The 24650-nt window shown below is 36.3% G+C and overlaps 1 protein-coding gene across 5 annotated transcripts in view; it reads left to right on the top strand.

Moving 5' to 3' along the window:
• Nucleotides 1–24650, top strand: part of FAM19A5 (family with sequence similarity 19 member A5, C-C motif chemokine like) — a 448788-nt gene that overhangs the window by 348740 nt on the left and 75398 nt on the right. For 3 of the 5 annotated variants that reach the window (XR_003400411.1, XR_003400410.1, XR_003400408.1), the window contains 2 exons: nucleotides 15244–15371; nucleotides 19656–19775. Coding sequence is in view for 1 of the 5 variants with exons in the window: in XM_026868390.1 (XP_026724191.1) it covers nucleotides 15244–15371 (128 nt within the window). In the remaining 4 variants the exon portion in view is untranslated. The remainder of the gene's footprint in view (nucleotides 1–15243; nucleotides 15372–19655; nucleotides 19776–24650) is intronic. The other 2 variants (XR_003400409.1, XM_026868390.1) reach the window with 1 other exon arrangement.

Below are 24650 nucleotides of genomic sequence, written 5' to 3'. Positions count from 1 at the left end.
ATATATATATATATATATATATATATATATATATATGCTGTAAGAAAAACAACAACAGAATGTTGAACAAAACATTTACTTTTTGCTCTGGGGAGTGAGAAAGCAGGTGATAAATGAGTCACATTGCTCATATCCTACTAAGAGGCACTTGGGTCCAGCATGGCCAAGTGCTGTGTAAGAAACTGAATGGAACAGAATAGTGTATTAGCAAGTCAGGCTTATTCATGGAAGATTTCATATTAGGGGGGGAATAATTATGTGATGTAGGCATTACATACCTCTTCTCAGGCAGGCAGTACTGTCTGCAAATAGAAAACCTTGCAGATTTATCATATAACAGATTTTTGTATGTATTATAGGCAAGGAAATGTATACAGTATGGATGGGTTTCATATAATGTATAGAGGAAGGTGAAACAGGAAAAATTATAGGCACTTTTTTAACAGCTTTATGATGCAGCTATATGTTCACACATCTTTGTGAAGTATTAATAGCAAACACAGTAGTTAATGATGTATACAAGCCTGATGTTGAATTATGTCTCAGACAAAAGGATATGTGATTTATCATATTGGTATTTCTGTGTCCTTAATTTTTCTGTGATTAATGTGTGATGCAAATGCAATGCTTTCAGTGTTATTATGGAAAAAAAAAAAAAATACTGTTTTTTCGGCTTTTTTTCTCAAATTGGCAAGGCAAAATCCTTTAAAAAAAAAAAAAAGAGGCACTTTTAAATACAAATGCATGAACATTTTTTAATGCTATCAATTTAGATCTATTATGACAAATTCTCCTTGGGATAATTTATGGTAATATGGCTTACAGTACACCTCAGGGGATCAACAAAGAAGTTAATTGTTCCTCAGAGATGTACAATTTCCACCCTTTGCCCCTCAATCAACAGCTTGCAAAGCAGTAACTGAGAAAATGTGGAGAAACAAATCTGAGCATATTAAGTTATTTCTTCTTGGAACTGTTATTGAGAGAACATACAGAAATAGAGGCAGCTAGCTGGTGTGAGGTTCTTGCACATCCCTCTGGCTACTCACACAGACAGGATCTTAGACTAGACTGATCCAGTATAGTAATTTCTGTGCTGCTTACCCTTAGCCTTTGTTGTTCTGGGTCAGTTGATCAACACATTAGGAGCTGTAACTGAGTCTATCCATGTTTTGACCAACTGGTAAGGAAAAGCTTAGCAGCAGGCTGTACTGTGCCTGCTTTATTCAGTGTGAAATAAAAGCACACAAGAGCCTTTGAGGGGTGGTTTCTTTTTTGTTTCTTGTTTTACCAGTGTGTGTTGTGCTAGTGGGAACTCGGGGTAAAACATTCTAGACAATGTTACAGCTGTTACTGAATGATCAAGTTTATTTACATGTCACAGGGCTGCATACTTCAGGTATTTGGAAATATTGTGACTATCTGATACTCAAGATTTTTTTGGGGCGGTTAGATTCTCATATCTATCCTACATCTTCATACTACTGTAAAATGCCTTGTTATTACTTATATGCCATTATTGCAAATGGGTTTGTGTTCTGTGTTTTTCTGACCAACTCTGTGCTATTCACTCTTTTTTGCCTCGTGGAATTGCCTATGAATTATTATTAGGAGGGAGAATAAAACATTTCCATTTCCTCTTGTTCTTCTCTAAATAATGCATTTACAGCATACTATAAAGGAACAGTCTTACCTCGTGGGGAACCTCAGTGTTCACCTTAGTGCCAGTGTGGCAAGTTGATGTAGTACTGGCAACATAATCCAACAATTTCTAGTGTGATGTAGCTGCAGGTTCTCCCTCCTTACTTACTGATCTGTCTTACAATATTTTCAGGAATGGCTGCTGTAAATGATTCAAGGGTAATCGCTGTCCTTTCTGTGTTTTGTCAGTAATACTTGTGACAAACCTAAAAGTGTTTTTCTTATAATTTACAGGAGGGGAAAAATAAGAAAAACATCCTGTGGAAGCACTCTGCTGTTTCCACACAAAATCCTGCATCTGGTTGTTAATATGCAATTCCTGATACCGTGAACTTCCATAGAGGTTACAGATGAGAAAGATCTTTTAGGTCACCTAGTCCTCCCCTCAGATGTACATACAGTAGATTCACATAAGGCACAGTCATGTCCCCCTCTGCACTGAAAGGGAGCATTCTTTTCACATGGCATGAGTGCTTCACTGATACTGGAAAGAAGAGAAAAGACCTTTTTCCTGTAAAGGGTGTGCGAGATGAAGTTGTAGCAGGTTGGCATAAAAGGCTCTTTGTTCATTGCTATTGTGCTAATGGTGCTTTGAATATGAATGTTTTGTAAGCAAAAAACAGGCAATGATTCAGATGAGCAGTGCCACAAAGAAAACTTAAGCAGGACTGGAAGTGAAAGAAAGTCTTTGGCATTTAGCAGTCTGTTTTTGAATGGGATGCACAGATTCAAGTAGTTGAGACCATGCATATAATAAACACAGTACTGAAGCTGTAGCAACCACTACAATTTTGTAAAAAAAAAAAAAAAAAAAAAAAGGGCATTCATATCACAGTAAAACTGCTGAATAATTTGCTGGCAAATTTGTGTGTGTCATACGTGCCTCTGTCATAACTGAAACAAGGGTGAGGCATACATTTTCAGCAAGTTGAAGTGCCTGCTAGTAGTTTACCTGGTAGAAATCTCCAGTCTCCATATGATCAACTGTTATGTCTGTTTTCATTAAATGATTCTGCCTTGTCTGGAATATTTTACAGTTGATGAGCTTAGAAATCTTTGTAAGATACAGTTAAAAATAGCTACCTTTTCTTTTGACTAGTCAAAATATAGGAATTTGCAGATAATTCTAGGATACAGAATATGCTGATAATGGCATCAGGTATCTGAAGAATCTTCTGTTTATTAACAATAATATACATAATTCTGTTCTTGAACAAAGAGGAATTAAGAAAACTATGTGGCCATTTTCCTTCCTACTACCAGAAAGCCAATGCACTTGCTAGCCCTCTCCTTGGATTTAATCTACATGCTGCAAATTTTATAGATAAGGATACACGGTCTATCTGTAAACAAACTTGCTCAGGCATGGAAAGCTGTCTATAAAAGCAGCAGGTAATGTATATTGATGAGACATGTGGTTACAGAAGTGCACCTCAAGCTGTAAAAAGCAGAGTTAGTGGAGAGTGGCTAGTGTGTTGTAAATTCACTAACTTTCCAGCAACTAGGCCATGCAAACAGGCTCTAAACTTTTGAACACAGATGAAATTATGGAAGTGAGTTTTCAGTCCAACAGTAGAAAGTGTGCATATTATTCTACAATTTAATAAAAATTATTTCTGTTTTTCTGATATGACTACAGTGGTTAGACAGGATATCCTGCTGACCAGATGTAAAACATTGCAGAGAAGTTGTAACAGCATCTTTTATTCCTAATACAGTAGATGCATACATACATGCTTATGTAATTATGTATACAAGGATAATTTAAAAGGCCATTTTTAGATTTGCTGCATGAAAGTCTAGAAAACTTGTGAAGTTTCCCTGGGAAGACCTCTTGAAGGTTATTTTATTTTGGTATGTTTAAAATATTGAGACGATATGAACACTCAAGTAGTCAGTAATGCACTTAATAGAGGCATAGAGGACTAGCAGTTGTGGTTTCTTAATCTGCAAGGGGCTATTTCCAAGCTTAAGACTCAGTCAAGCAGAGCTTTTGAGAGGAACCCTCAAGAAACCCATTGCAAGTTTTGCCTGAGTCAGGACTGCGAACTTGTACTGTTTGTATTGTTATACAATATAAATATTTTCAGTAAGGCTTCCCTATTGCTTTTATAAAGCAAGGGTTGGTCAAGAAACCTCTTTTCAGTTACTGTTAAAAGAAGACAATGACATTCCTGCAGGTGCCATAACCTAACTTGCTTCCATCAGCATTTTTAAAATCTAAGATTAGAGACACTGAACCAAAGTAAGCTTTGAGGGGGTTAAAACTCTTGTTTGTGTCCCAGTATTGATGTGCAGTTTGCTTTATTTTGATTACGATGCTTTTCAATGTTAAAAAAAAAAAAAAAAAAAAAAAAAAAAAAAAAGACAACAGCAAGAGATTTAAAATTTAGATTATTAAACTTTAGGGGCACCAAGTGTTTTGTAAGGGACATGGCCTTATTATAGCTGACAGCAGACCATTCAATTGTTTAGAGTTTAGTAAGGGAACAGCAGTATACTCCTATGAGAGTTAAATAAGCATCCCATGGAAATAATACTAAAATCTATAGAACCAAGAAATTTTGTCTTTTGCTTATAAATTGTATAAGCTTCCTTAAGAGTTTGTAGAAATGTGAGTATTCTCTGATAATCGATACTGGATGTCTTTCTAAAAGATATGTTGTTTCTCAACCAGATATTGTTGAGATTATTAGAGAAATTACTGGATTAGATTTTATGGCGTTCATAAAGATGAAAATCAGATTAGATTAGTGGAACTGGTTGTTTCTGTCCTTAAAATCCACATTTCCTGTAAAGGAGTGCAATACAAAAAAGTAGTTTTAACTCTCAATGACCTGTCCTGGTCAACTGCTTTGTGTCTGGCAATCTGATTTTTAACAATGTGAGCAGTTGCTGCAGAACCACAAGTGCTTATGGAACCTTATTTTCAGAGTTAATAGTTTAAAAAAGTAAGTCAGAGTATATTGTCTGTGCTATTACTGTGTCCTTTGGCCCAACCAGCCTCCACTGTGTTGCTTTTGATAGGGGACAGGACTCCCGCTTGCAAGCGTAATGGCTGTAGCATACAAGCACATGCATTACCTGCCCTAGGAAAGAGGCATCATTTCCCCCTTTTCCCCCCTGTGACCAATCCCTCTAGTCTGATTTCATAGAAATAATTCTGAAAACTTCAAATTATATTTTCTGATAGTGAAGAAGACCAGGAGAATACTAGCCTTTAAAGCACCTTCTGTGGCTGTTCATAGATTTGCTGGATGTGTTCCAATAAATAAAATATTGCCTGTTAGGTGAAGAAAGGCTATTCCTTCTAATCAGTGACTCTGCTGTAGAGCTCCTTCTGAACTGTAGTGTATGTACTACATAAAACATCGGAAGAATTTTTTATGAAGTAGAATCTGATGAATCTTTGAAAATCAATTCCTCTGTGCATTACATGCACAAGGTAAAAACATCCACCCATTAGCTGAGTTTTTGACATGAATTACATTATTTGTCTTATTAGGATAACTGTCTCCTGATGTTATGTGCAATATTATAAAAATAAATTAAAACCAGAAACTTATATAAATATAAGGCAGTCATTTGTAATTTTAAAGTTTTGCCAAGTACTAAGATATATGCAGAGAAAGCTTTACTACATTTTGAGACCAGTAATTGCCCAAATTAAGTTCAAAAAGCAGGAAAAAAATTTCAGATCATACAAGTTTTGGTTAAGGAACAGTAATATTTATATACATATATATATATATATATGAAAAGGTACATTAAAAAAAAAAAAAATCACATGCCTTCATCTGTGAGTCAGAAATAGGTTCTGCATAGTCATTATGTCACACTGCTTGTCTGACAAGATGTGTGATTGACTGTGCAGTCGAGGTGTAACACACCTACCTGTAACCGGGTTTCCCGTGGACAGTGTACTAGTTCAGTGCATGTAATCTAAACTAACATCTTTGCTGTATTTAAACACATTTGTTCCTGTAGGTCAAACAGTGCCTAATGAAAGCAGAATTCATGAGAATAGGCCAGTTTCCAAGCTATCCGAAGGTCAACATTACAGTTCACTATGGCAATTTTCCTGGGGCATTGACAAAGTAGTACTTATGAACACAAATTTCAAAAGAATCACAAGTGCTTATATTATTAGTATTCTCACTGTGAAAGGTGGTACAATATAGTTGTCTTTTCTCTTTGTTTTCACCTGTTCCACTCATTATCTTAATTTTCATTCACGTAGCATTGATTTGTGCTAAAATCCCCAGCATAACTATGGCCTATTTTTGCTATTTGATCAAAAAAAGGGGTTACAAGCTTAGCCCAAAGGGCATACAGTTTACTGTAACACAACATCTAGTCATGTGGAATAGGGGGAAATCACGGGTGGTGTGAAGTAAGTACAGCCTGGTTGCTGTTTCCTTTTCTAATACTTTTCTCGGAGCAGCAGCTGTTCATCTCCTTCTGTGCTAGTCATTGAGTTCATTTCAACTCAATTTGCTTGCATGTTCTGTTCTTACATATGTGACAGAAGGAGGGCAAAGTTTCCCATTGCTGTGGTTGTTGACAAAGGAAGCCCATTGTACTTGAGAACAGCTGAATTATTATCTCTTTCAGTGCACAATACAATGTCGCCACCATGACACAGCAGCAGTGTACATGCTGACACTGGACTTGGAAAGTACCAAAATCAATGAGGACCAGAGTAGAACCACTCAGCTAAATGCTTGTCCTTTGAATGTACATGGAAAATATTAACTAAAATTCCCAGAAAGAGCTTTAAAAAGATTAAAGACTAACAGATTCGTTTTGTGTGTATGGAGTCTCATATTCTGATTTTCATTGCTTTGTTCATGCAAAAGCAGTTGTCAAATGAAGAGTGCCACTTTTTTCCTTTTTTTTTTCTCCTTTTTTTTTCTTTTTTTTTTTTTTTTTCCTTTTTCTTTTTTATTCCCCCTTACTGATCATGTGCAAAGTTCATTAAACATACCTAGTAAGCCTGGTTATATGGGCACTCCACAGCTAGAATCTCAAGAAGGACCTTGATCCTTGGCTGTCATTTTAGTGTGTGTTTCATGAGTACAGAATCAGATATTGTGCAGCCAAATGCGAAGCTGCAGATAGGATGAAATCGCCATGAATCCTTTGTCACCGATATCCATGGGTATCTACACTCTAAGGCTCAGTCTGTTCTCAGACACTTGTAAAGTTGATTTATAACTTTCCTGCCACCCTTCCTTCACTTCCTTTATACTACCAGCCTCATAATCTTTTATTCTTAGCTTCTTTCTATGGCACTAATTACTCTACCATGTACCCTAGAGCATATTTTATTCCTGCTGTGGCTTCTCCCTTTAAATTCCTGCTTTGCTGTCTATTCAGTGGTTACCTTGATATGTTCACATGCTTCATAATTAGGAGTTCTTGGGGTCCTCCTCCTTCTTCCACAGCTGCCCAGACTTCCCTGAATCACATAGGGATGGGCATGAATATCTGCCCAGTTCTTTCACATTCTTCTTTTAACTACAGTAAATCTGGTCTTCCACTGCAGTGCTCTGCTCATAACAAGAGGTCTGAAATTGGTGTACTTAAGAGAAAAAAATCCCAACAGTTCTGGTCTTTAGCCTTCACTTACCCAGAGCATCCTACTGACTCCACTGAGTAAGTTGCACAAGTTTTTGACCTAACCCATCTGTTTCAGTAGCTGCTACATATTGCTGGTCTTTGTCCTCTTTTCCCTTCCTTTCTTGCCTTCTCCTTTTTTTCTTTTGTCTATTATCTGTTTTCTTGTTACTTTCCATTATATCCCTCTCATGTCTCTAGACTTTGCTGTTGCCTTCAGATTCTCCTCCTTGGGTCTTAAATTGCTGTCCCTCTCCAGTTAAATTTGCTGTTCTCAGTGTGCTGGCAGCAAAGTGAAATGTGATGAAAACCTGATCTCTGAAGGGTTCTTTGCTGGCATATCACAGATCCCATTTTTAGTAATTTTACTTTGCTTCCAGCACACTAATTGAATACAGCAGAGCAGAACAGCAGGGGACAGAAACAGAAGACACTGAGTCCTGACAGAGGTTTTCTCTAGGGGTAGGTGTTCAATTAGCATCTCTTATTAGACTGAAAACGCTAACTACCCACAGATAATGAAGCACTCGATCATTCACAGAGTGAAAACCAGTGAAAATGTGCATCTGTGGACATTTAGGCAAGTGCTGAAATCCTGAGCAAAGTTGTGAACAGGTTGCCTATTTAAACCTTTAGCATTTTAATATATAGTTAGAAACCACCAACTTAGAAGAAGCTATGAGTACATGTATTGTACCTAAATAAAATTCAACATGTAGATTTTGTCTGTATTTAACTGTCAGGGTGCTCATCATGACCCTGTGAGACTAGTAAAAGAAACTGATTTTTTTTTTTTTTCTGTTTCTCTTAGATTGCTTTATAAGCAGTTGAAAAATATGTGTTATATTTGCTGTATTACTTTTCTGTGTAAGCAGTTGTAGTAATTGCCAGTGAAAGGCTAAGGGGTTGAAAACAAATGTGGAGATATATTACAATCTCAAGTGAGAGCAATTATAAATAGAAGAAAACTGGCCCTTGAAAATTAAAATGGAAACAGACATGAGTTGACTGTGAAGCTGATTTGTAGGACACTTTCCATTTTAGGATAGTGCTTCTGTCATGCAAATATTTGAACATCTGTATGTAGACAAATCTGAGCTGCCTGTCACTACATCACTGAGTCACATTGTATTAAGGTTTACAGAGAACTGAAAAGAGAGAGGCCAGGTAAATACATGCTTGTTTCTACACTAGAAAAAGGTGAGATATTTTGTGTTCCTGTGAATTTACTCTCATATGCTTATTTTCATTTTTTATTTATTTGTTGCTTGGGGCATCATAATGAGGAAATTCTGCTATTTGGAGACACAACCATGAAAGAAGATAAGAGCTGTTGAATTTCATGAGAGTGCTCCTAGAATCAGGATTCTACTTCAGCTTTTGTTTCCTTAATTGTTTGTTTGTTTGTTTGTTTGTGGCTTTTATCCTCTATCTTGTGTCCGGGGGATGTATTATGTTATTATTAATATTATTAATAATAATTTCTGATTTGTGGAATACCTTTGGACTTTCTCTCTCCTAAGCTGTCAGTAATTTCTGATTTGTGGAGTACCTTTGGACTTTCTCCCTCCTAAGCTGTCAGTATATATTTATTTTAAAGAGTTTCATGAAGATTCAGTAAAACATTAGGTACTTTAAAATTAAACAGATGACTGCATGTCTTGCTAAATGCAGTAGTTTTATAGTTAGGCCTATGTGGCTGTGGTTTACTAAGTAAAATCCTATATTCAGATAGCTTTATCCAGCGACCTCTTATGTATGTCACAGCTGAATTCCTAGGGACCATTTATGTAACTGCAGGAGTGCCCCTTGTGAAGTCCTAGTTTAGGATGATATGGATGACTGCATAATTTGGAGATCATCTGTTTATTATCCTGCTCTTCCCAAGTACACGTTGTGCACAGTGCAATCTGAACTGTTTATGGTAAACCAAGATTTTTATCCTTTTTCAGGGAACAAGTCAATATTGAAGATATCTTCTCAACCCTGGGGTCGCAATAACATTTCTCCCTTAGTAGAACTATGATTGGGGCGAACTGCAAGAAAAGCCTCTGCCCTGTCATTCAGCCTTTTAATCTTCATTTAGTTACCTGGTCTCAATTTGTAGCCTCTCTGTAGCCTGCAAAAGATCACTTTTTTCCATATATTTCTCAACTTCAGCTCAAGTATCCCTCCAATCTTGACAGCAAGGGCTAAATGATAAAATGGGTGTCTAGACATTGCTATATTGCTGTTCTTAGAACTAAATAGTCTTTGGTCTAGATGCTCTATAAATAATTGAGACGAGCTAAGTCTTTGTGAATTAGCACCGCTTCCAATTTTTTAAGTGAAGCAGAAGGTCTGCTGTAAAAGGTATCCAAGGTTTGTGATGTTTCCTTGTTGTATAGTAAAATAGATTAACGTTTGGGGCTTATACACTATTACAGACAAATTGCTGCTCTAAAGACAGTTCGTGATTGCAATGTCTTATTAAAGTACTGTGATTCAGTTTGTGTTTCTGCTGGCCTCTTTTCTGCAGCTGCAATTTAACTGATACATGTTTTTAAAAGCCTATTACTTTGCATATTTTTTGTTGCTGTTGTTTAATTTCTTATATATATGTATTAAAGCATGGTCTCTTTCTGAAGGAAAATAGGACAGAGAAAGGTCTCTAGACTAGCAGCTACTAAGAATTCAGAGGTTTTGTTTCCAGCTCTGCAACAAATTTCTTGTGTGACCTTGGTCAAGTTGATTAACATCTCTGAAAAATGGGGACAATAAACAGCATTTACCAGTCATAGGTAACACTAGCTAAACATAATAAGTTCCACAGAGCATTTTGGGATCCTTGATAGGTAGATAGTGTATATGTACTAAGTCAGGCAGAGGAGAGAAATGGTTGGTGCAAAAGGCTACAGTTGAAAAAAAATGAAGACAAAAGGAAAAATATGAGGTAAAGAAAACAGAGCAGTTGGGAGAGGAGTGGGATGATGGAACCAGTTGGACTCATTTGAACGTGAATAAAAGATATGGGTCCTTTTTAGAGTTAATAGGGCAAGAGACAAACATTAGAATAAATGTGTTTGTCTAGCTACATCCAAACTGATGAATCCAAAGGCATTTCTGAACTTTGGGAATCAGCTATGTTGATCATCTTTCTTCAAAGTTCAAGAAAAACAAAAGTGAAATAATGTATGAAAACCAAAAAGGAAATATTTTCTCCAATGCATACTTTACATCTTGCATTTATTACTACAAGTTATTGAAAAAAAAATGTGAATGAGAACATCATTCTGTAAGAAGTGTAGGTGAGCTAAGCTCTCATTTAAGAAGCGTGTTTCAAAATGGAATGTTTTGCTTGGGCTTAGGAGAAATTTTCCCTACTCTCCAATACAAAGAATCTTCCTTTCACTACTTCAGACATCTGGAATTAACTGATAAACATCAACTAAGCCATCTTTTTTTTTTTTTTTTTTACTTTATTTAAGTTCGTATAGCACGATTTTCATTATGATTTGTAAATATTAATTTCTTACACCATCTTTTATGCATAGGAGCACATTTTATTCTGAAAATATGTCTCAGTATCAAAATGTCATTTTAATCAATATTCTTATTGGATGAAAAAAAAATACATTTTTACTTTTATTTCCAAGTTCATTCTCTGACATTAAAAAAAAAAAAAAGAGAGAAAACAAACTGTAACAACCTGTCTTAATCTAACATACTTTATATTGCATTTACTGCTGCTGAACAAGATTCAGCTCACTTTTTTTCTGTCAGAAAAAGTTAATGATTTTCAGTCATAAGATTAACTAGAGATCCAGCAATTGATAACTGCCTGAATGTAGAGTGACTGTGTGAAAAGACCATACAGAAAATAAAGTTGATTTTCTATAGGAAAGTGTAATATATATGTAATGTTAAACCAGGTGGGAAGCTTAGTCACAAAATGTATCCAGTTGCAGTATTTAGCAGAAGATAATCTGTGGTCTGAAAGACTACTCAGTCAAAGAGTCTATAATTGGACTATACTGATTAGGAATAGAGACTTTCATTTGTTTATTTTTACTAATAACTGGAAATTCATTGCAAATTGCTCTGTCTAACAGAACAGTTAAGAGCACACTTCGGTGGGTAGCTTGGTGTCATGCTGATATAACCTCTGGCCTACCGGCAACTCCTCAGAACTGTTTGTGTGAAAAATCCTTGGATAGACTCTATTTGTTCTCCCATTCAAATGATATTACCCAGGAAAGCAATTCTACCATGTGCTGAGCACCGTCAGTTCCTATTAACGTCAGTTTAAGAGAAGGGGCACAGTGCTTCTTAGAGATGCAAAGTAGTGTCAGCTCAGATTCTTAAGATAAAATTTAGTTCTTTACAGAAGGTCTGCACAAAGCCTATGTATCATTTAAGTGCCACTTAATTCTTTATAACGGAGCTTGGAGTGGATTTGAAGAATCTGATAGGCTTTTTGCTGTCTTGTCTGCAGGGGGCTGAATTTCACCCCTGGTGAATATAGGCAGTAAAAAGGCAACTGTGCTGCCTTAGGAAATACACTGTATTCCTTCGCTTTGACTAGTGTAACTCAGTTTCAATTACTGGTAGAAATTCTTGATATCGTGCCGATAAAATCCTTGTATACTTTGCTCCCTCCCTAGACTACATATTTAGCTTCATGGCAATACTCTGCTGTACTTGACAAACTGAAAAGTGAAAATGCAGAAATAGATGTGATCCCACAGACTGGAAGATGGCCTCCCTTTTGCAACTGTGACTGCGTGTGTAACAGAGCCACGTGTCTCTACAGACTTCAACTGATACCCAAGCGTGAGGGTGCCCGCCTGGCCCGCTTTTGGCAAATTGGCCGGAGAAGGAGGCCTGTTAAGAGGGGGATGTGAGAGTGGGTGTGTTTGTGGGGCTTTCGAAACAAAGCGCCGGTCAGGTAGCAAAGCTGGGTAAAAGGCCTGCGAAGCTCCGTAACGGGGAGCGGGGAGCCCCGCGGACAGGGGCGCCGGGAGCGCGGCTGGGCCGTACGGTAGGATCCTGTGCCTGAGCTGAAAGGGCCTGCTGTTAGTTCTGAGAGGGGATTTGGAAATTCCAGGGGCTTGTGAACGTTGCGTCTCTAGTACTATGGCTTATTTTTTTATATTACTGGTATTGATCCTGCACTGATGCTGGTTATGTGTCATTAATAAACTGGTTTGATACTGATTTGCTTTAAACCATGTGACCTGAGTAGTTTTTCTCTGCAAAAGGGCTTGTTCCAGTTCTCAAGGCCTAAATGCAGGAGCTAGTCTATACACTTAACACAGAAGTGGTTTACACTTTGTTTTGTAAAATACTCTCGGTGCGTTCTAAATTTGTGTGGATATAGCCAATAACCAGAGGAAGGACTCCATATATTTGTGATGTTACCAATAGCTGCATTCTGAGATAGCAACCAAGCAAACACTGGGAGTAATTAACAGAGGAGAGAAATATTTTTTCTTTTTTTAAGATTAGTTCAAATTATGATTCCAGAAAAACCTCCCACCTGAGATAGTAGAGGCAATCTAGTACATATTTTTGAGTTTAACTATTCAGTCTGCCAGTGGTCCTTCATATTGTTGTTGTTCACATTGATAGAAAAAGCCATTTTGATACATGAATTGCAAAATACATGCATGTAGATTTGGTGGGGTTTGGTGTTAACATTTGGCTGAGCTTTTCCTATACAGCCTGCAACTCTGCATGCCTTCGCTCAGAAAGGATGAGGCTATTACCTGTTACATAGGAGGTATTAGCCTCAAAAACTCATATCATTCAATTCTCATCAGAGCAGTACCTATGAACCCCAAGCACAATCCAGATTTCTGTATATTATGTACTATAAAAACTTTGTGGATTTCCTTCAAAAAATTCTAGCTATGAAAATTGTTTGGAAATCATTACTCCAGATAGATACATAGATAGATAGATCGATAGATAGATAGATCAATAGATAGATAGATAGATAGATAGATAGATAGATAGATAGATAGATAGATAGATAGCCTAATGAACAGTGGAAATTCCTATGTAGACATTTAGGAGCTAAAGTGGGTTTTATTATGAAGATCTTAATACGAATTTCAGATTGAGCTTCCAGTGAAAGAAATCAGTGTCGTTATATTGCTAGAGCTTACCAACAGTTGTACCGGGACTGAGGACACAAGTTGTTTCATGTCAAAATATTGGAAAAGATTTTATTACAAGACTTTACATTACACTTCTATTTCTTGCCATGATCCTCTGGCATTGGGAAATGTATTCTTAAGTAGTTCCAGACAGAGAAAGTCAGGGGCATGGGGAAGCTGAATCACATATTCAGGTGAGCATCAAGAGCTGCAACTGCTACTGGGTATAAATGCCTACTTATTTTTCTTTTTATAAATGCTCCTTGGACCCAAAATTAATCTGGGTAATTTTTTTATAAAGTTATAAATATATCTTTTAATAACTGGTTTCTGGACCCAGAATTAATTTGGAGCATTTTAAGCTTCCTGTACACTTACCTTGCTAAGCATTTCTCCTGTAGTTCTCTTTTTGTTGGGCTCAGGACTGTTGCGTGTATTGGCGTCACACATCAGCACAGAGGAAGATGTGATCTGTGTCCCTGTATGCAGACTTCATCCCTTGAATCCTGGGACACATATACAAACTGAGTTTCTTATAGTCTAGTCTGGCATTGCTGAGATGATCTCTGAGGGAGCTGAGGACCATTTTCTGTGGACTGAAACCTTACAGTCTGAGCAAAACAGATTGTTTTGGGGACCTTGTTTAGCATGAGTATATGTCACCAGGCAAGTGAGTGCATCTCTGTAAATGTATTTTATAAAAAGTATCCCAAACTAACACTCCATCCTACACTTTTGCATACAGAGAATGAAAGAATAATGAAATATTGGATATTAGTCATCTTGCTTAGGATTCTATGAGAAGGAACCCAGATACTACAGAGGTGAACTTGACAGAAAAAAAGTCTACAGGAATTAAAGCCCCTTTTCTCACTACCTTGAATAAAGAATTCTCCTTACAGCTCCTCTGCATCTACTTTAATGCAGTCAGAGCTCTATTGTTCCAAGACTATTTGCTCTGTGTGACCTTGAGGAAAATTTGCAGAGCCAGTTTACCAGAGACACAAGCATTAAGAGGAGCCACAAAGCACACAACGTACCACCTTTCAGAGAGTTAGGAACCTTCTTGACTTCCTTTCCCTTGTAGTCAGGCTGTAGGATGTTTGTTCCAGTCTTTTCCCTCTGCTTACTGTCTCCTTCCCCATGATTTCCCAACCTTTACTGCATTCAACACCTGTCCTTCTTAAGTTCCTACTTCCTGCTCCTAACTGTGCCTCTACCATTGCAAGTATCACAGAGTTTCACAATTCCTGTCATTATGTTGACCCCTCTACCCCTTTATTGTAGCTTTTGTTTCACCACTGTGTGTTTCATGTCTATTTACACTGCAAGCACTTCAGGATAAGGAGTGTCTGCTCAGGTTTATAGAGTTTAACCCAATGAATCCCAATCATAGGTCACTTTTAGGCCTCCATAATGATAGTTAGGATAGTAAGCCTTCAGTTGTTAGCCCCACCCACCAATATTTACTTGGCTGTAAGGAGCATGGAATTAGAAGATTAGCTAATTTTTATGTCCTTTCAATTTACAACAGAGCTGACTTTTGTTTTATTGTTGTTTTTTAAGTTCTATTTTTATTATGAGATTTGTTGGCACAGCAGGAGTTGTAAATAATTTTGTAAATTGCCTAGGGCTGTCTACATCATAACCTATGGCTGCATTATCAGATGATGAAAATAGACAACTCAAATGAGAAAGTGTTTAGAGATAAGTGAAATGTGAATTCTCCTGCCAATTGGTTTTGGTTGTTGTTTTTGTTTTTTTTTTCTTTTCTATTCCATAGCACGAATTATCAAGACAAAACAGTGGTGTGAAATGCTTCCATGTTTAGAAGGAGAAGGCTGTGATTTGCTAATCAATAAATCAGGCTGGACCTGTACACAACCAGGAGGACGGATAAAGACAACCACGGTAGGTCACTTCTCTGTTCTGTATTTCTTCAGTTTCTCATTCACTTTAGTTTACTGAAGAACAAGGAGTGAGATTTCTAATTGGTTTTCGGCACACATATGTAAAGTCTGTTGCCTTATAATTAAGCTATGTGCTCAAGTGTGCTTACTGAAATACACAGCAATGTTATCACAGAAACAAGAAAAATGTGTAATTCCTACAGTTACTAAGAGTGGAAATGATATCAAGGTTTTCTTAAAAGGCACCAGTGGTTTAACTAACATTTATATTCAGCCTGAAGACAGCATCTTATTGTTTCACTGTACGAGAATTTTCTTATGCTGAGGAAGTGTAGGGTATATAAAACTGAACACATGGTCTAGCAGGGTAAAATGAAAGCTTTAGTTGGGAATTTGGGAGAAAATGTTTTTGCTATTCCCACTGTACTGGAAAAGCAAGTTGTACAAGTAGATCTTTAGTTTTCATTAAGGCAGTGAGACCTACAGAAAACATCTTAAAACATCCCTTCTTTTGGCTTTCTTTTGGTCCTGGTTTATTAATAAAACCCTTAACTCTGATTTGGTGTCTTGGGACATGTGCATGAGGTGAAGCTGGGAGTATGTACAACAGTAATGGTTTCTAGGGCCTGTAATATATCAAACAGATTTCTATAAAATGTTCTCTAATGCCAATAATTTTTTTACTTAAAAAACTGAAAAAATCTGAAGAGATATAATAGAGCCATATTCTGATAGCTTGTTAGACCTCTTGAAATATTTTTTCCCCTATGATATTTTCTTTAGATTTATATGGAACTTGAGTGTATTTAAATAAGTGCAATTTCAATAATATTTAGTCTTAAAAGTACTTATCAGTGAGGACTAAATTAATGCCCATCAGCCCCTGCACAATTTTTCTGTCTGGGCAGGAGACAGACACCAGTACAAAACCTTTTCTTGTTTTAGAAGGGCTATATTTTGGAAAATTAACATGTTTTTCACTTTTTAAAAAAGAATAAAGATTTGATAGTGCTTTATGAGATACCCACAAAACAAACTTTACAGATTTTGATCACTGTTTTGATGCTCCTGTATTTACCAGATATATTATTCATTATGGACAGGGCTATAAAACTGAACTCAGTCTCTGAGGTCTTACTTAAATATTGTTCGCCTTTAGATCTTTTGCATTCAAGTTATGTAAGAGTGACATAAAGCAACAAAGGAAGGAAATAACTTTTTGAAACATTAATGACAACTTCCAAGGGCAGAGAGACCTAATAGGGTAACTTTGTCATACTTGAAATATTATCTTAAATCTCGTTAATTCAGGGGTATTTTCTGTACCCAGGGTAAACAGAAAACCCATGTATTATGACACATTGCCAGCTGTCATTAGAGTTCTTTATTTGATGTTTTATGCTGATGACAAAACTGAGTAATGCAAAGTAAGCAGAGGATCTGTCCTTTAGTATCTATCTTTAATGAAGTGATTCAGATATCCTCTCAGATTAAACACCAGAAGCCTGATTCTGAACTCTTACTTGTCTGTATAGGTCTTTAATGCTCTTGACAGGAATGGAATGACTCATGATTTTGATTAATGTAAATGAAATCATAATCATGCCCCATCAGTAAAATTAAGGCCATGGCAAGTGTAATATTAAAACAGACTCTCCCCCACACAGAGACATCATTGTCATTGGTGAGGAGAGATTCTGCAAGAGAGCCAACTGTAGAACAGCTCTGAGCATAAGCCCTCTTCTAACATAAAGCAGTCTTCAGCAGTTGGTATCACACATGCAGACACACAACAAACACAGTACTTTTCAGTCAAGGCAGACTGGCAACTCAGAATACTTAAAGAAGCACTGAATCCAGAAGGGTAAGGGAAAAAAAAAAAAAAAAAAGCCCAACAAACCCTATCTATAATACAGTATTACTAAAATATTAAGAATTTAAAAAATATGTTTATTTGTTATTTAGCCACTCAGTTGAAGGGTAAGCTTTGTCCAATGGAAATAGTTTGGGAATAGATTTAGGATGACGTTATGAAGTGCATGTCTGTGATTAAAAGCAAATAAAGTTTCTAACAAACACCAAGAGACGTTATTTACTGTAGCAGTACTCATAAGTTAACAGCTAATGATGCAGTCAAGTAATTTCTATTTCTGCTCCTAATCAACACACCTGTGTTGCCAGGGCCATTATGGCATCTAAATGTAACAGGAAGGATTTCTGTCTGGGAAGGGCCAGAAAAATGGCCACCAGGTAACATGGGGAAATGAATGTCCAAACGAATTAATTAGTGTACACTAAATGTCTTTTATTAAGTGCAAATAATTCTTGACCACATCTCCAGTGAAAGACAGATTATGTCCTTATTTTGTTAACTATCAATTTTGTTAACACACATTTGTTAATCTAACATTTGTAGGCCTTTCCTGTTAATACTAGTTTTTATCTTGAAGATAATTGGCAATAGGTCTTGCATGATCATAGCAGTGGTAGGTCATATAGCAGACATATCACTGTTTGTTAAATGCTGAGACAATAATTTGTCACCCACACCAAAGCCAGAACAGTACTGAACTCTGATGGACTGAGACCAGCTGCTGTGATAGTACCAGCTTTTACATTAATTCCAGGAGGTTGTGTAGAAGTGTAACTTTAAGTACTGAGTTTAGAAGGAGTACATGAAAAGGTAGAACTAGTGAGGATCTTATGTGTGACATGAATTCCTTTTTATGTGAAAATATGCTTTAGGACTCACAGTTAAATAGGTTTCTACTAAAAAAAAAGGAAGAAATACTGTTCTTTTCTGTAGATGAGTTTAACATTTAGTATTTTTTTCTGTGAAAATACCAAGCAAACAGCAAATGAAAATACCCATTGCTCCAAAGAAAAAGTGCAATTTGTGTAAATTGTTTGGAAAGTGCTGCTGCTACTGTATGCTTTTTGTCAAAATTGTTTAGACTTTCTATGCAGAGCCAGATTTTTTTCACTGCCTAGCACTTTTTGTGATCACCTCTGGAAATAATGCAACCAAATCAGAATTGTCTCCTCACATGGGTAGCAGTGTTTTATATCCATTTTGTGCTCACTTTGAACAGCTATAAATGACTACACAAGGTTCAAGGCAAAGGAAAATCAGACTCAAAAGTATACTCTAAATGGATCTGGATGTCACTTCTGCTCTGTCATCCTTGCTACAAGGTGTGAATGAACCAAAGATTTTCCATGTGCTAAGAGGCTTTTAGAATTGAGCGTTGACCAGGCCAACTGCCAATCTATGTATTAAGCAGCTGACTGTCAATACAAGGAAACAATATGGCAGCTTGCAAAAGAAGATAGCAAGAGAATACTACACAATTGTTAGCACTTTCAGCAGACAAAGTATTTTCATATAGCAAATGTCCTTACAGTCACTTTAAAATCATCTGCCTTATAAATTTCTTCTCCTTTTGCTATTCTCATTACTCTTTCAATTCTTAAAAAAAATATCATTTTTAAATAGTATGTAGTTTCAGTAGTGCCAGAAGATATGCCTTTTATTTTTAAGATATTGTGAAGAGCCTGTCTGTTTTATATTTCAAGTATAAAACTTACCAGTTTCTAGATAAGAAAATACACAATGTATTGGATTTACAGGGGAGATTAATTTTAGCACAAAGTGTATGTATATTGTCAATGATCCATCACTACCTAATTGTTACTTAATTAATTTCTTCTTCTACATGATGTGATTTCAATGCATGGAGCTTAACAGAACATTCATGCACCGGTTCCTCGGTAGCTAACCTCTTAAAACCTCTATGATTTTACTGCTAAATTAGCTGAAGTGGGAAATTAAGGAGTATGAAAAAGCTAAAAGGGAGCTCACAGTGGATAACAGGTGTAATTACTCTGACATGGAGCTCAGTGCTTAGCTAGTAAAATTTACTAAGGATCTAGCTTCACCAAGGGACGGGACTTTCTTAATAGAGTTTACTTACACACAGAGCAACTTAACATTCCTCACCATTAATATAAATGACATGCTGGCTGGGTTGGAAAGACAATTTGTTTCTTACCCTGGAAAATACAATAGATGTTCGTATTGGCTGCAATTTAATTCAAGATTCTTCTGCAGAACTTTATCATACACATATGTATGATAAAGGTAACCCAGATAAAATGTACTGGTTTGCTTTTCATCACTGATTTATGAGCAATGTGTTCTCATTCATACCATTACATTAAAAGTAAAAGAAATATTTATTATGTTACATATTTGTAACATACTTGAGAATTTACTTTTTTTTAGACTGAAGACCAGCGGGAAATGTCCTGAGGCCATGGTCTAGTGGTCTGAGCTTGGGACTGGGAGCCAGAAACTCCTGAGCTCTAATCCCGGCTCTGACAGTGACTCCCTCTGTGGCCTTGGGTAAGTCACTGAACCTCTCTGCCTCAGTTTCCCCAGCAGTAAAAATAAGATTAGCAATCCTTAACTCCCTACCTTAGTGAATTTGGGAGTCCTGAGTTAATATTTTAAGAGGTTTAGAAATTCAGAGTAACTTAAAAATAAAAATACCGTTATTTATAAATGTCATTAATGGTGATATTCATGTTGTTCTTAGATATTCACATAACCCTGGCATTCCTGTACTTAGCCTCACCTACATTCCAGCTCTGAGTGTTTCTAAATGTGCATTTCACATCTCCACAGGTCAGCTGATTTTCTTTGGTTAAGCTGTTTTTGGAAGTTTTTTGACATCCCTCCAGTTCTATTTCCATGTCATTTCAGGACACAATACTCACCAAAATAACCTTTCAGGCAGCACCAAATTAGAGGAGTGGAATGATGCAGGCATGCATACCATGCCAAATTAAATTTCCCCTTCCCCTTTGTCAGAAGTGGACAATTTATGAAATAAACACATTAAATCCACTTGTCAGCAGTTCATCTACTGAGTTCCCTCACTGTCCTAACTGTAACAGGACCACTACATACAGACCAAGATTATGGAAGATATTTTACAGGAGGCTGGTGTATCCCTTCATCCCAATCCAGAGAACAGCTTTTAGAAACAAGCAGGAAGTTATGATCCTGAATTTTTGATCATTTGTAGCCAAGACTGTTGGGGAATCAGAATCTTTGGCTATATTTAAGCTATAGGACCAGGAGTACATCCTTGTTTCAAAGTCCACGTACATGCACAATTGTGAGTCCCAATGTCTTCTCTGTCTTCTCTTTTTCTGTGTGACCCTCTTCATGGTGGCATGCCTGCCACTGGCTTTTGAGAGATCTTAGCAGCAGAAGAAAGAGTTCTCACAAATGCACTTATGTGGTGAAATAGGTCATTAACTCAGTCTGATTCTTTTGCAGAACAGTCTCAGCCATGCTCACCCTGAATTTCTTGTTGGATTTCTAGAGATATGGTTTAATAAAATCACTTTCCTTATTGTTACTAAGAACTATATGTATTTTTAACTTCTGCTATCAGCCAGTTAGAGCTTCATGAGCTCTGAGACCATTGCTTCATCAGGCATTCTGCATCACAAAGTTCTCTAAAACTAACTCAGATCTCAGTAGGGTGGTCCCAAAATTGCTATTTGAAGAGGGTTTTCTGAGACCACTACCACATAATTGGAAGCTAGCCTGAAATACCTTTTATATATTAAAACATTTCTATGTTCTACCTTTTATATTTATATACCAAGTTGAGAAAGGATAGAACATGAACACCTTCTGCAGAATATTTTCTGCAGATATTGTTAAGATCAAAAAGACATGATATCTGGATGTGTGACTGTACATATGAATTACCAGAACTAGGTTAGTCATAATTAACATCTCATTCTAATTTAACTGCATATCTACACGATCAGTCCTAGTGATGGTCCAGCACTTTAACTGAGCCTTTTAACATTTTTGTCTTAATTTGATACTTTTCACAGTAGTACTTGCATTAATTATGAGAGAAAATACCAGTTCTTGACACATCATAGCCATGTGCTTCAGTGTACACTCCATAGATTTGTACCCCAAGACCTAGATTCAACCTATTGTTTATTTCCATGGCTTTCAAAGAGATTTTTATGCTCTGAGCAGAGTTTCCATTGCTCTAATTGTTTACAAAAGGTATCATAATTTACAAATGGGTCATCATTGCAGTACTGGAACTAGATTCCTTTCTATTAATTTCCAAGCAAGTTAGCATGTGAGTTTGATGTCTTAAGTCTCAGAGAGGTTAAAGATCATGTTTCTAATTCTTGTGTTAGAAAAGAATAGTAGCTCAAGACAAGCTTGCAAGTAGAGTGGTGGTATGGTCTTCATGGCCCCATGTTTTAAGTCCTTCAGACACAGAGGAGTCTAAATAAAAATAAAATCTTCATAAAGCTGAAGAACCTAATTAAAGTGGGGCAATGCTATTGCTTCAGTACTGCTTCAATTAGTACAATCTTTTCAAAGCTATGCACTCCTTTGTTGTACAAATGTACTGAAACCCACCCATTCTATTCACCATCATACTTATCAAAATACACTTCTTTATGGCAAGTAACTGATCTTCAAGTCCTAAATCCAAAAATGCTAGCAAAAGATTTGTAGTTTTGGTAGACTTTGTATTGAAAGGAGCTGGCAGAAACTTGAAGAACCACCATAAAGAGATTAGGTGCCTTCCTCTGTCCTGAATGCTAAATACTGGTTCTACTGAAGTTCAGTGATTCACACTGCCTGAAAAGAGACCAAGAATAACGGAGTAAAATGTCTAAGTTGAAAGCATAATTTATTAACATTTCAAATAATTCCATGGAAGAAAACAGAGAAACATAGGTTTTGTTTTTCTCTTTCAGAACATAAATTTTCAGATTTTAATGGGAATTATAATAGCCTCACATTTTGTTGTGCTTTATAAAGTTACAGAAAATATGAATACCTATTTCTGTGTGGACTGTTTTAAAGATATTTCACTTCCTGTACAAATAAATAAACTCATTTTTCAGATAGATAAGGTTTTCTTAATTCATATTCATATTGGGAGGTTGTTTCTAGTGTTCAGTCCTGTCTTTCTATGCTAACTTAGGAACAGGACAGATTTAGTTTCAGAGGGGTAAAACTGGTTAAATGGTTTACTGATCAATGCTTAGGAACTATAATTTTTCTTTATGATATGGGTTAATCTATGTTTAAAACCAGTTAGTTCACTTTAAAGTGAGCTACATTGTGATCTAATATTTGAGGTCTGAACTGTCACTCTAAGTTGTAAACAAAAGCAGATTGTATCCCAAGCAATAATAATAATAATTTTCCAATCATCTGTTTCATGGTTTTGTGGAATAAATACTGTTTTCAGTTAGAAAAAAACAAACAGCAAAAACAAATAAACAAAAAAAACCCACCCCACAAATAACTGCATGGCTTGTTTTTTTCTATACAGAATTCTGAAATATAAATAAAACCACATCTGTAACTTGTAATAGACTACTATGTCATAGTGTGAACCCACCCAATAAATTGTGGACATCTGAAAATTTTCATGTATATACAAACCAGTAAAAGCTGTATTTTAAGGAATGCCTAAATTGTTAAGTCGGTCCTTAATGGGCCTAGTTGGCCCAACAATTTGATTTGAAATTATTTCCAAATTCTGTAATTTTCCACTACGTCTGTAAAAATTACATTTTTATATGTGGGTAAGATTCTCATCAATCTCCTCAAAAACAAAAATCCTGAATTTTAAAAGTGGAAGGTCTAGGGCATAGACAATTGAGATCTATAATGGATGATTCAGGCCATTGCATGAGAAAATTTCAGACCCATCACAGAGTGGTTGTGAAGAGGCTGATACTGGAATTTATTACTGTTGTTTAGCACCTTAGTCACCATTTACATTTAGGTATACCTTTCCAAATACTGAAAAGCATTGTAACTGTTCCAAGAAATTAACATGTTAAGATTTAGTACACTAATAAACTGAGATTGACAGAAAGGGAAAAAGAACAGTTAAACAATGTTCATCTTAGTAATGGTAATACTGAGTCTTTTTGTGTTTTGGCAACTCTTAGCATGACAGATAAATTCTAAATGAGATTTAGTTTCCTCAAGTCATTTTAGTGCATTCAGATACTTAAGGATAATGAAGTCATCTTTCATAGGATGAGCATAAATGGGAGAGAACCTATGGACCAGAGTTGTGGGGTGCCAGGTGGAAACCATGCAGGAGATGCTAGTTCACTAGCTGCCTGTGTTAAGCAACTAAATCCCACTCCTCATCTGCTAAACCCTATTCCTACTGTGTGTACTTCATGATAGATTGACATTGTCTGAAGGTTCTGATTTCTTGCATGAATATGAGAAAATCTGTTTTCATTTAATAAGCTATTGCAAAGAGAGACTATCTGAGGAAACAACCCTGAAGATTACTTGTGCAATTTATTGATTCGCTCTAAGTAGCACAACACACTGTTTGTAAGAAGTGAATCAATAGATACTCTATGTCATGTAGTTGAACTGAAGGGACCTACAGGATACATTGTACATGTGGAAGCAAAAATAGATTTGATAATGCAAATGAGGAAGAAAGTTGGAAAAAACCAACACAGTACCTGTGAGTATATAGTTTAAATGAGCTTTTTGTGGGCATATAATGGAAGACTATGAAGGTTGAAAACTGATATGTCACATCAACATCAAGAATTCAAAGTGATGCTAAAATTATTACACACCCATTTCGCGCAGTGAGAATGTTCATGGTACAAGTGTTAGAAAATGAAGCTGTTGAACATGAATATCCATTTTGGAATGTTTCTTTTTTAAGAATACCCTCAAAGATTTCCATTAAATCATGCAAAGCAAGCTAGAATTCTTGGACTGAACAAAACAAGCAGCGAATAAAGAAAATCAAATAGATGTTATAGTACAGGGATTTTTATAATACATTTGACATATTATTTCTTAAAATCATACTTGAAAATTAATTCAGAAAGGCCTGTCACATTGAAAACTGCCATTTCAACAAGGTACTGATGGAGGACCTGTGCACAGCGCATAATAACAGTTAACAGGAGTGTATTGATTGAGGTCACAGTGGCCCAGGAAGTGATACATTTGTGAAAAATCCAATGTTATTTTATTAAGAATTGTTTCAAAAGCATAATAGATGTTGAACTCTTAAGTGTTACTGAAAATCTATGAAAGGCAGTCATGTAACAGACATTTCCGTTTTCTGCTATTCCCCTGCTGTATTTTCATCTAGCATCTGGTGTAGAGCTCAGATACTTAGTAGCGTTATGTCTGCACACAAGTTTCTTTCCCTTG

Source organism: Athene cunicularia, assembly GCF_003259725.1.
Source record: "Athene cunicularia isolate RWA chromosome 1 unlocalized genomic scaffold, athCun1 chr1_part2, whole genome shotgun sequence".
NCBI lineage: Eukaryota > Metazoa > Chordata > Aves > Strigiformes > Strigidae > Athene > Athene cunicularia.
Note: the sequence above shows the minus strand (reverse complement) of the source record. Positions and strands in the feature narration are given on the sequence as shown.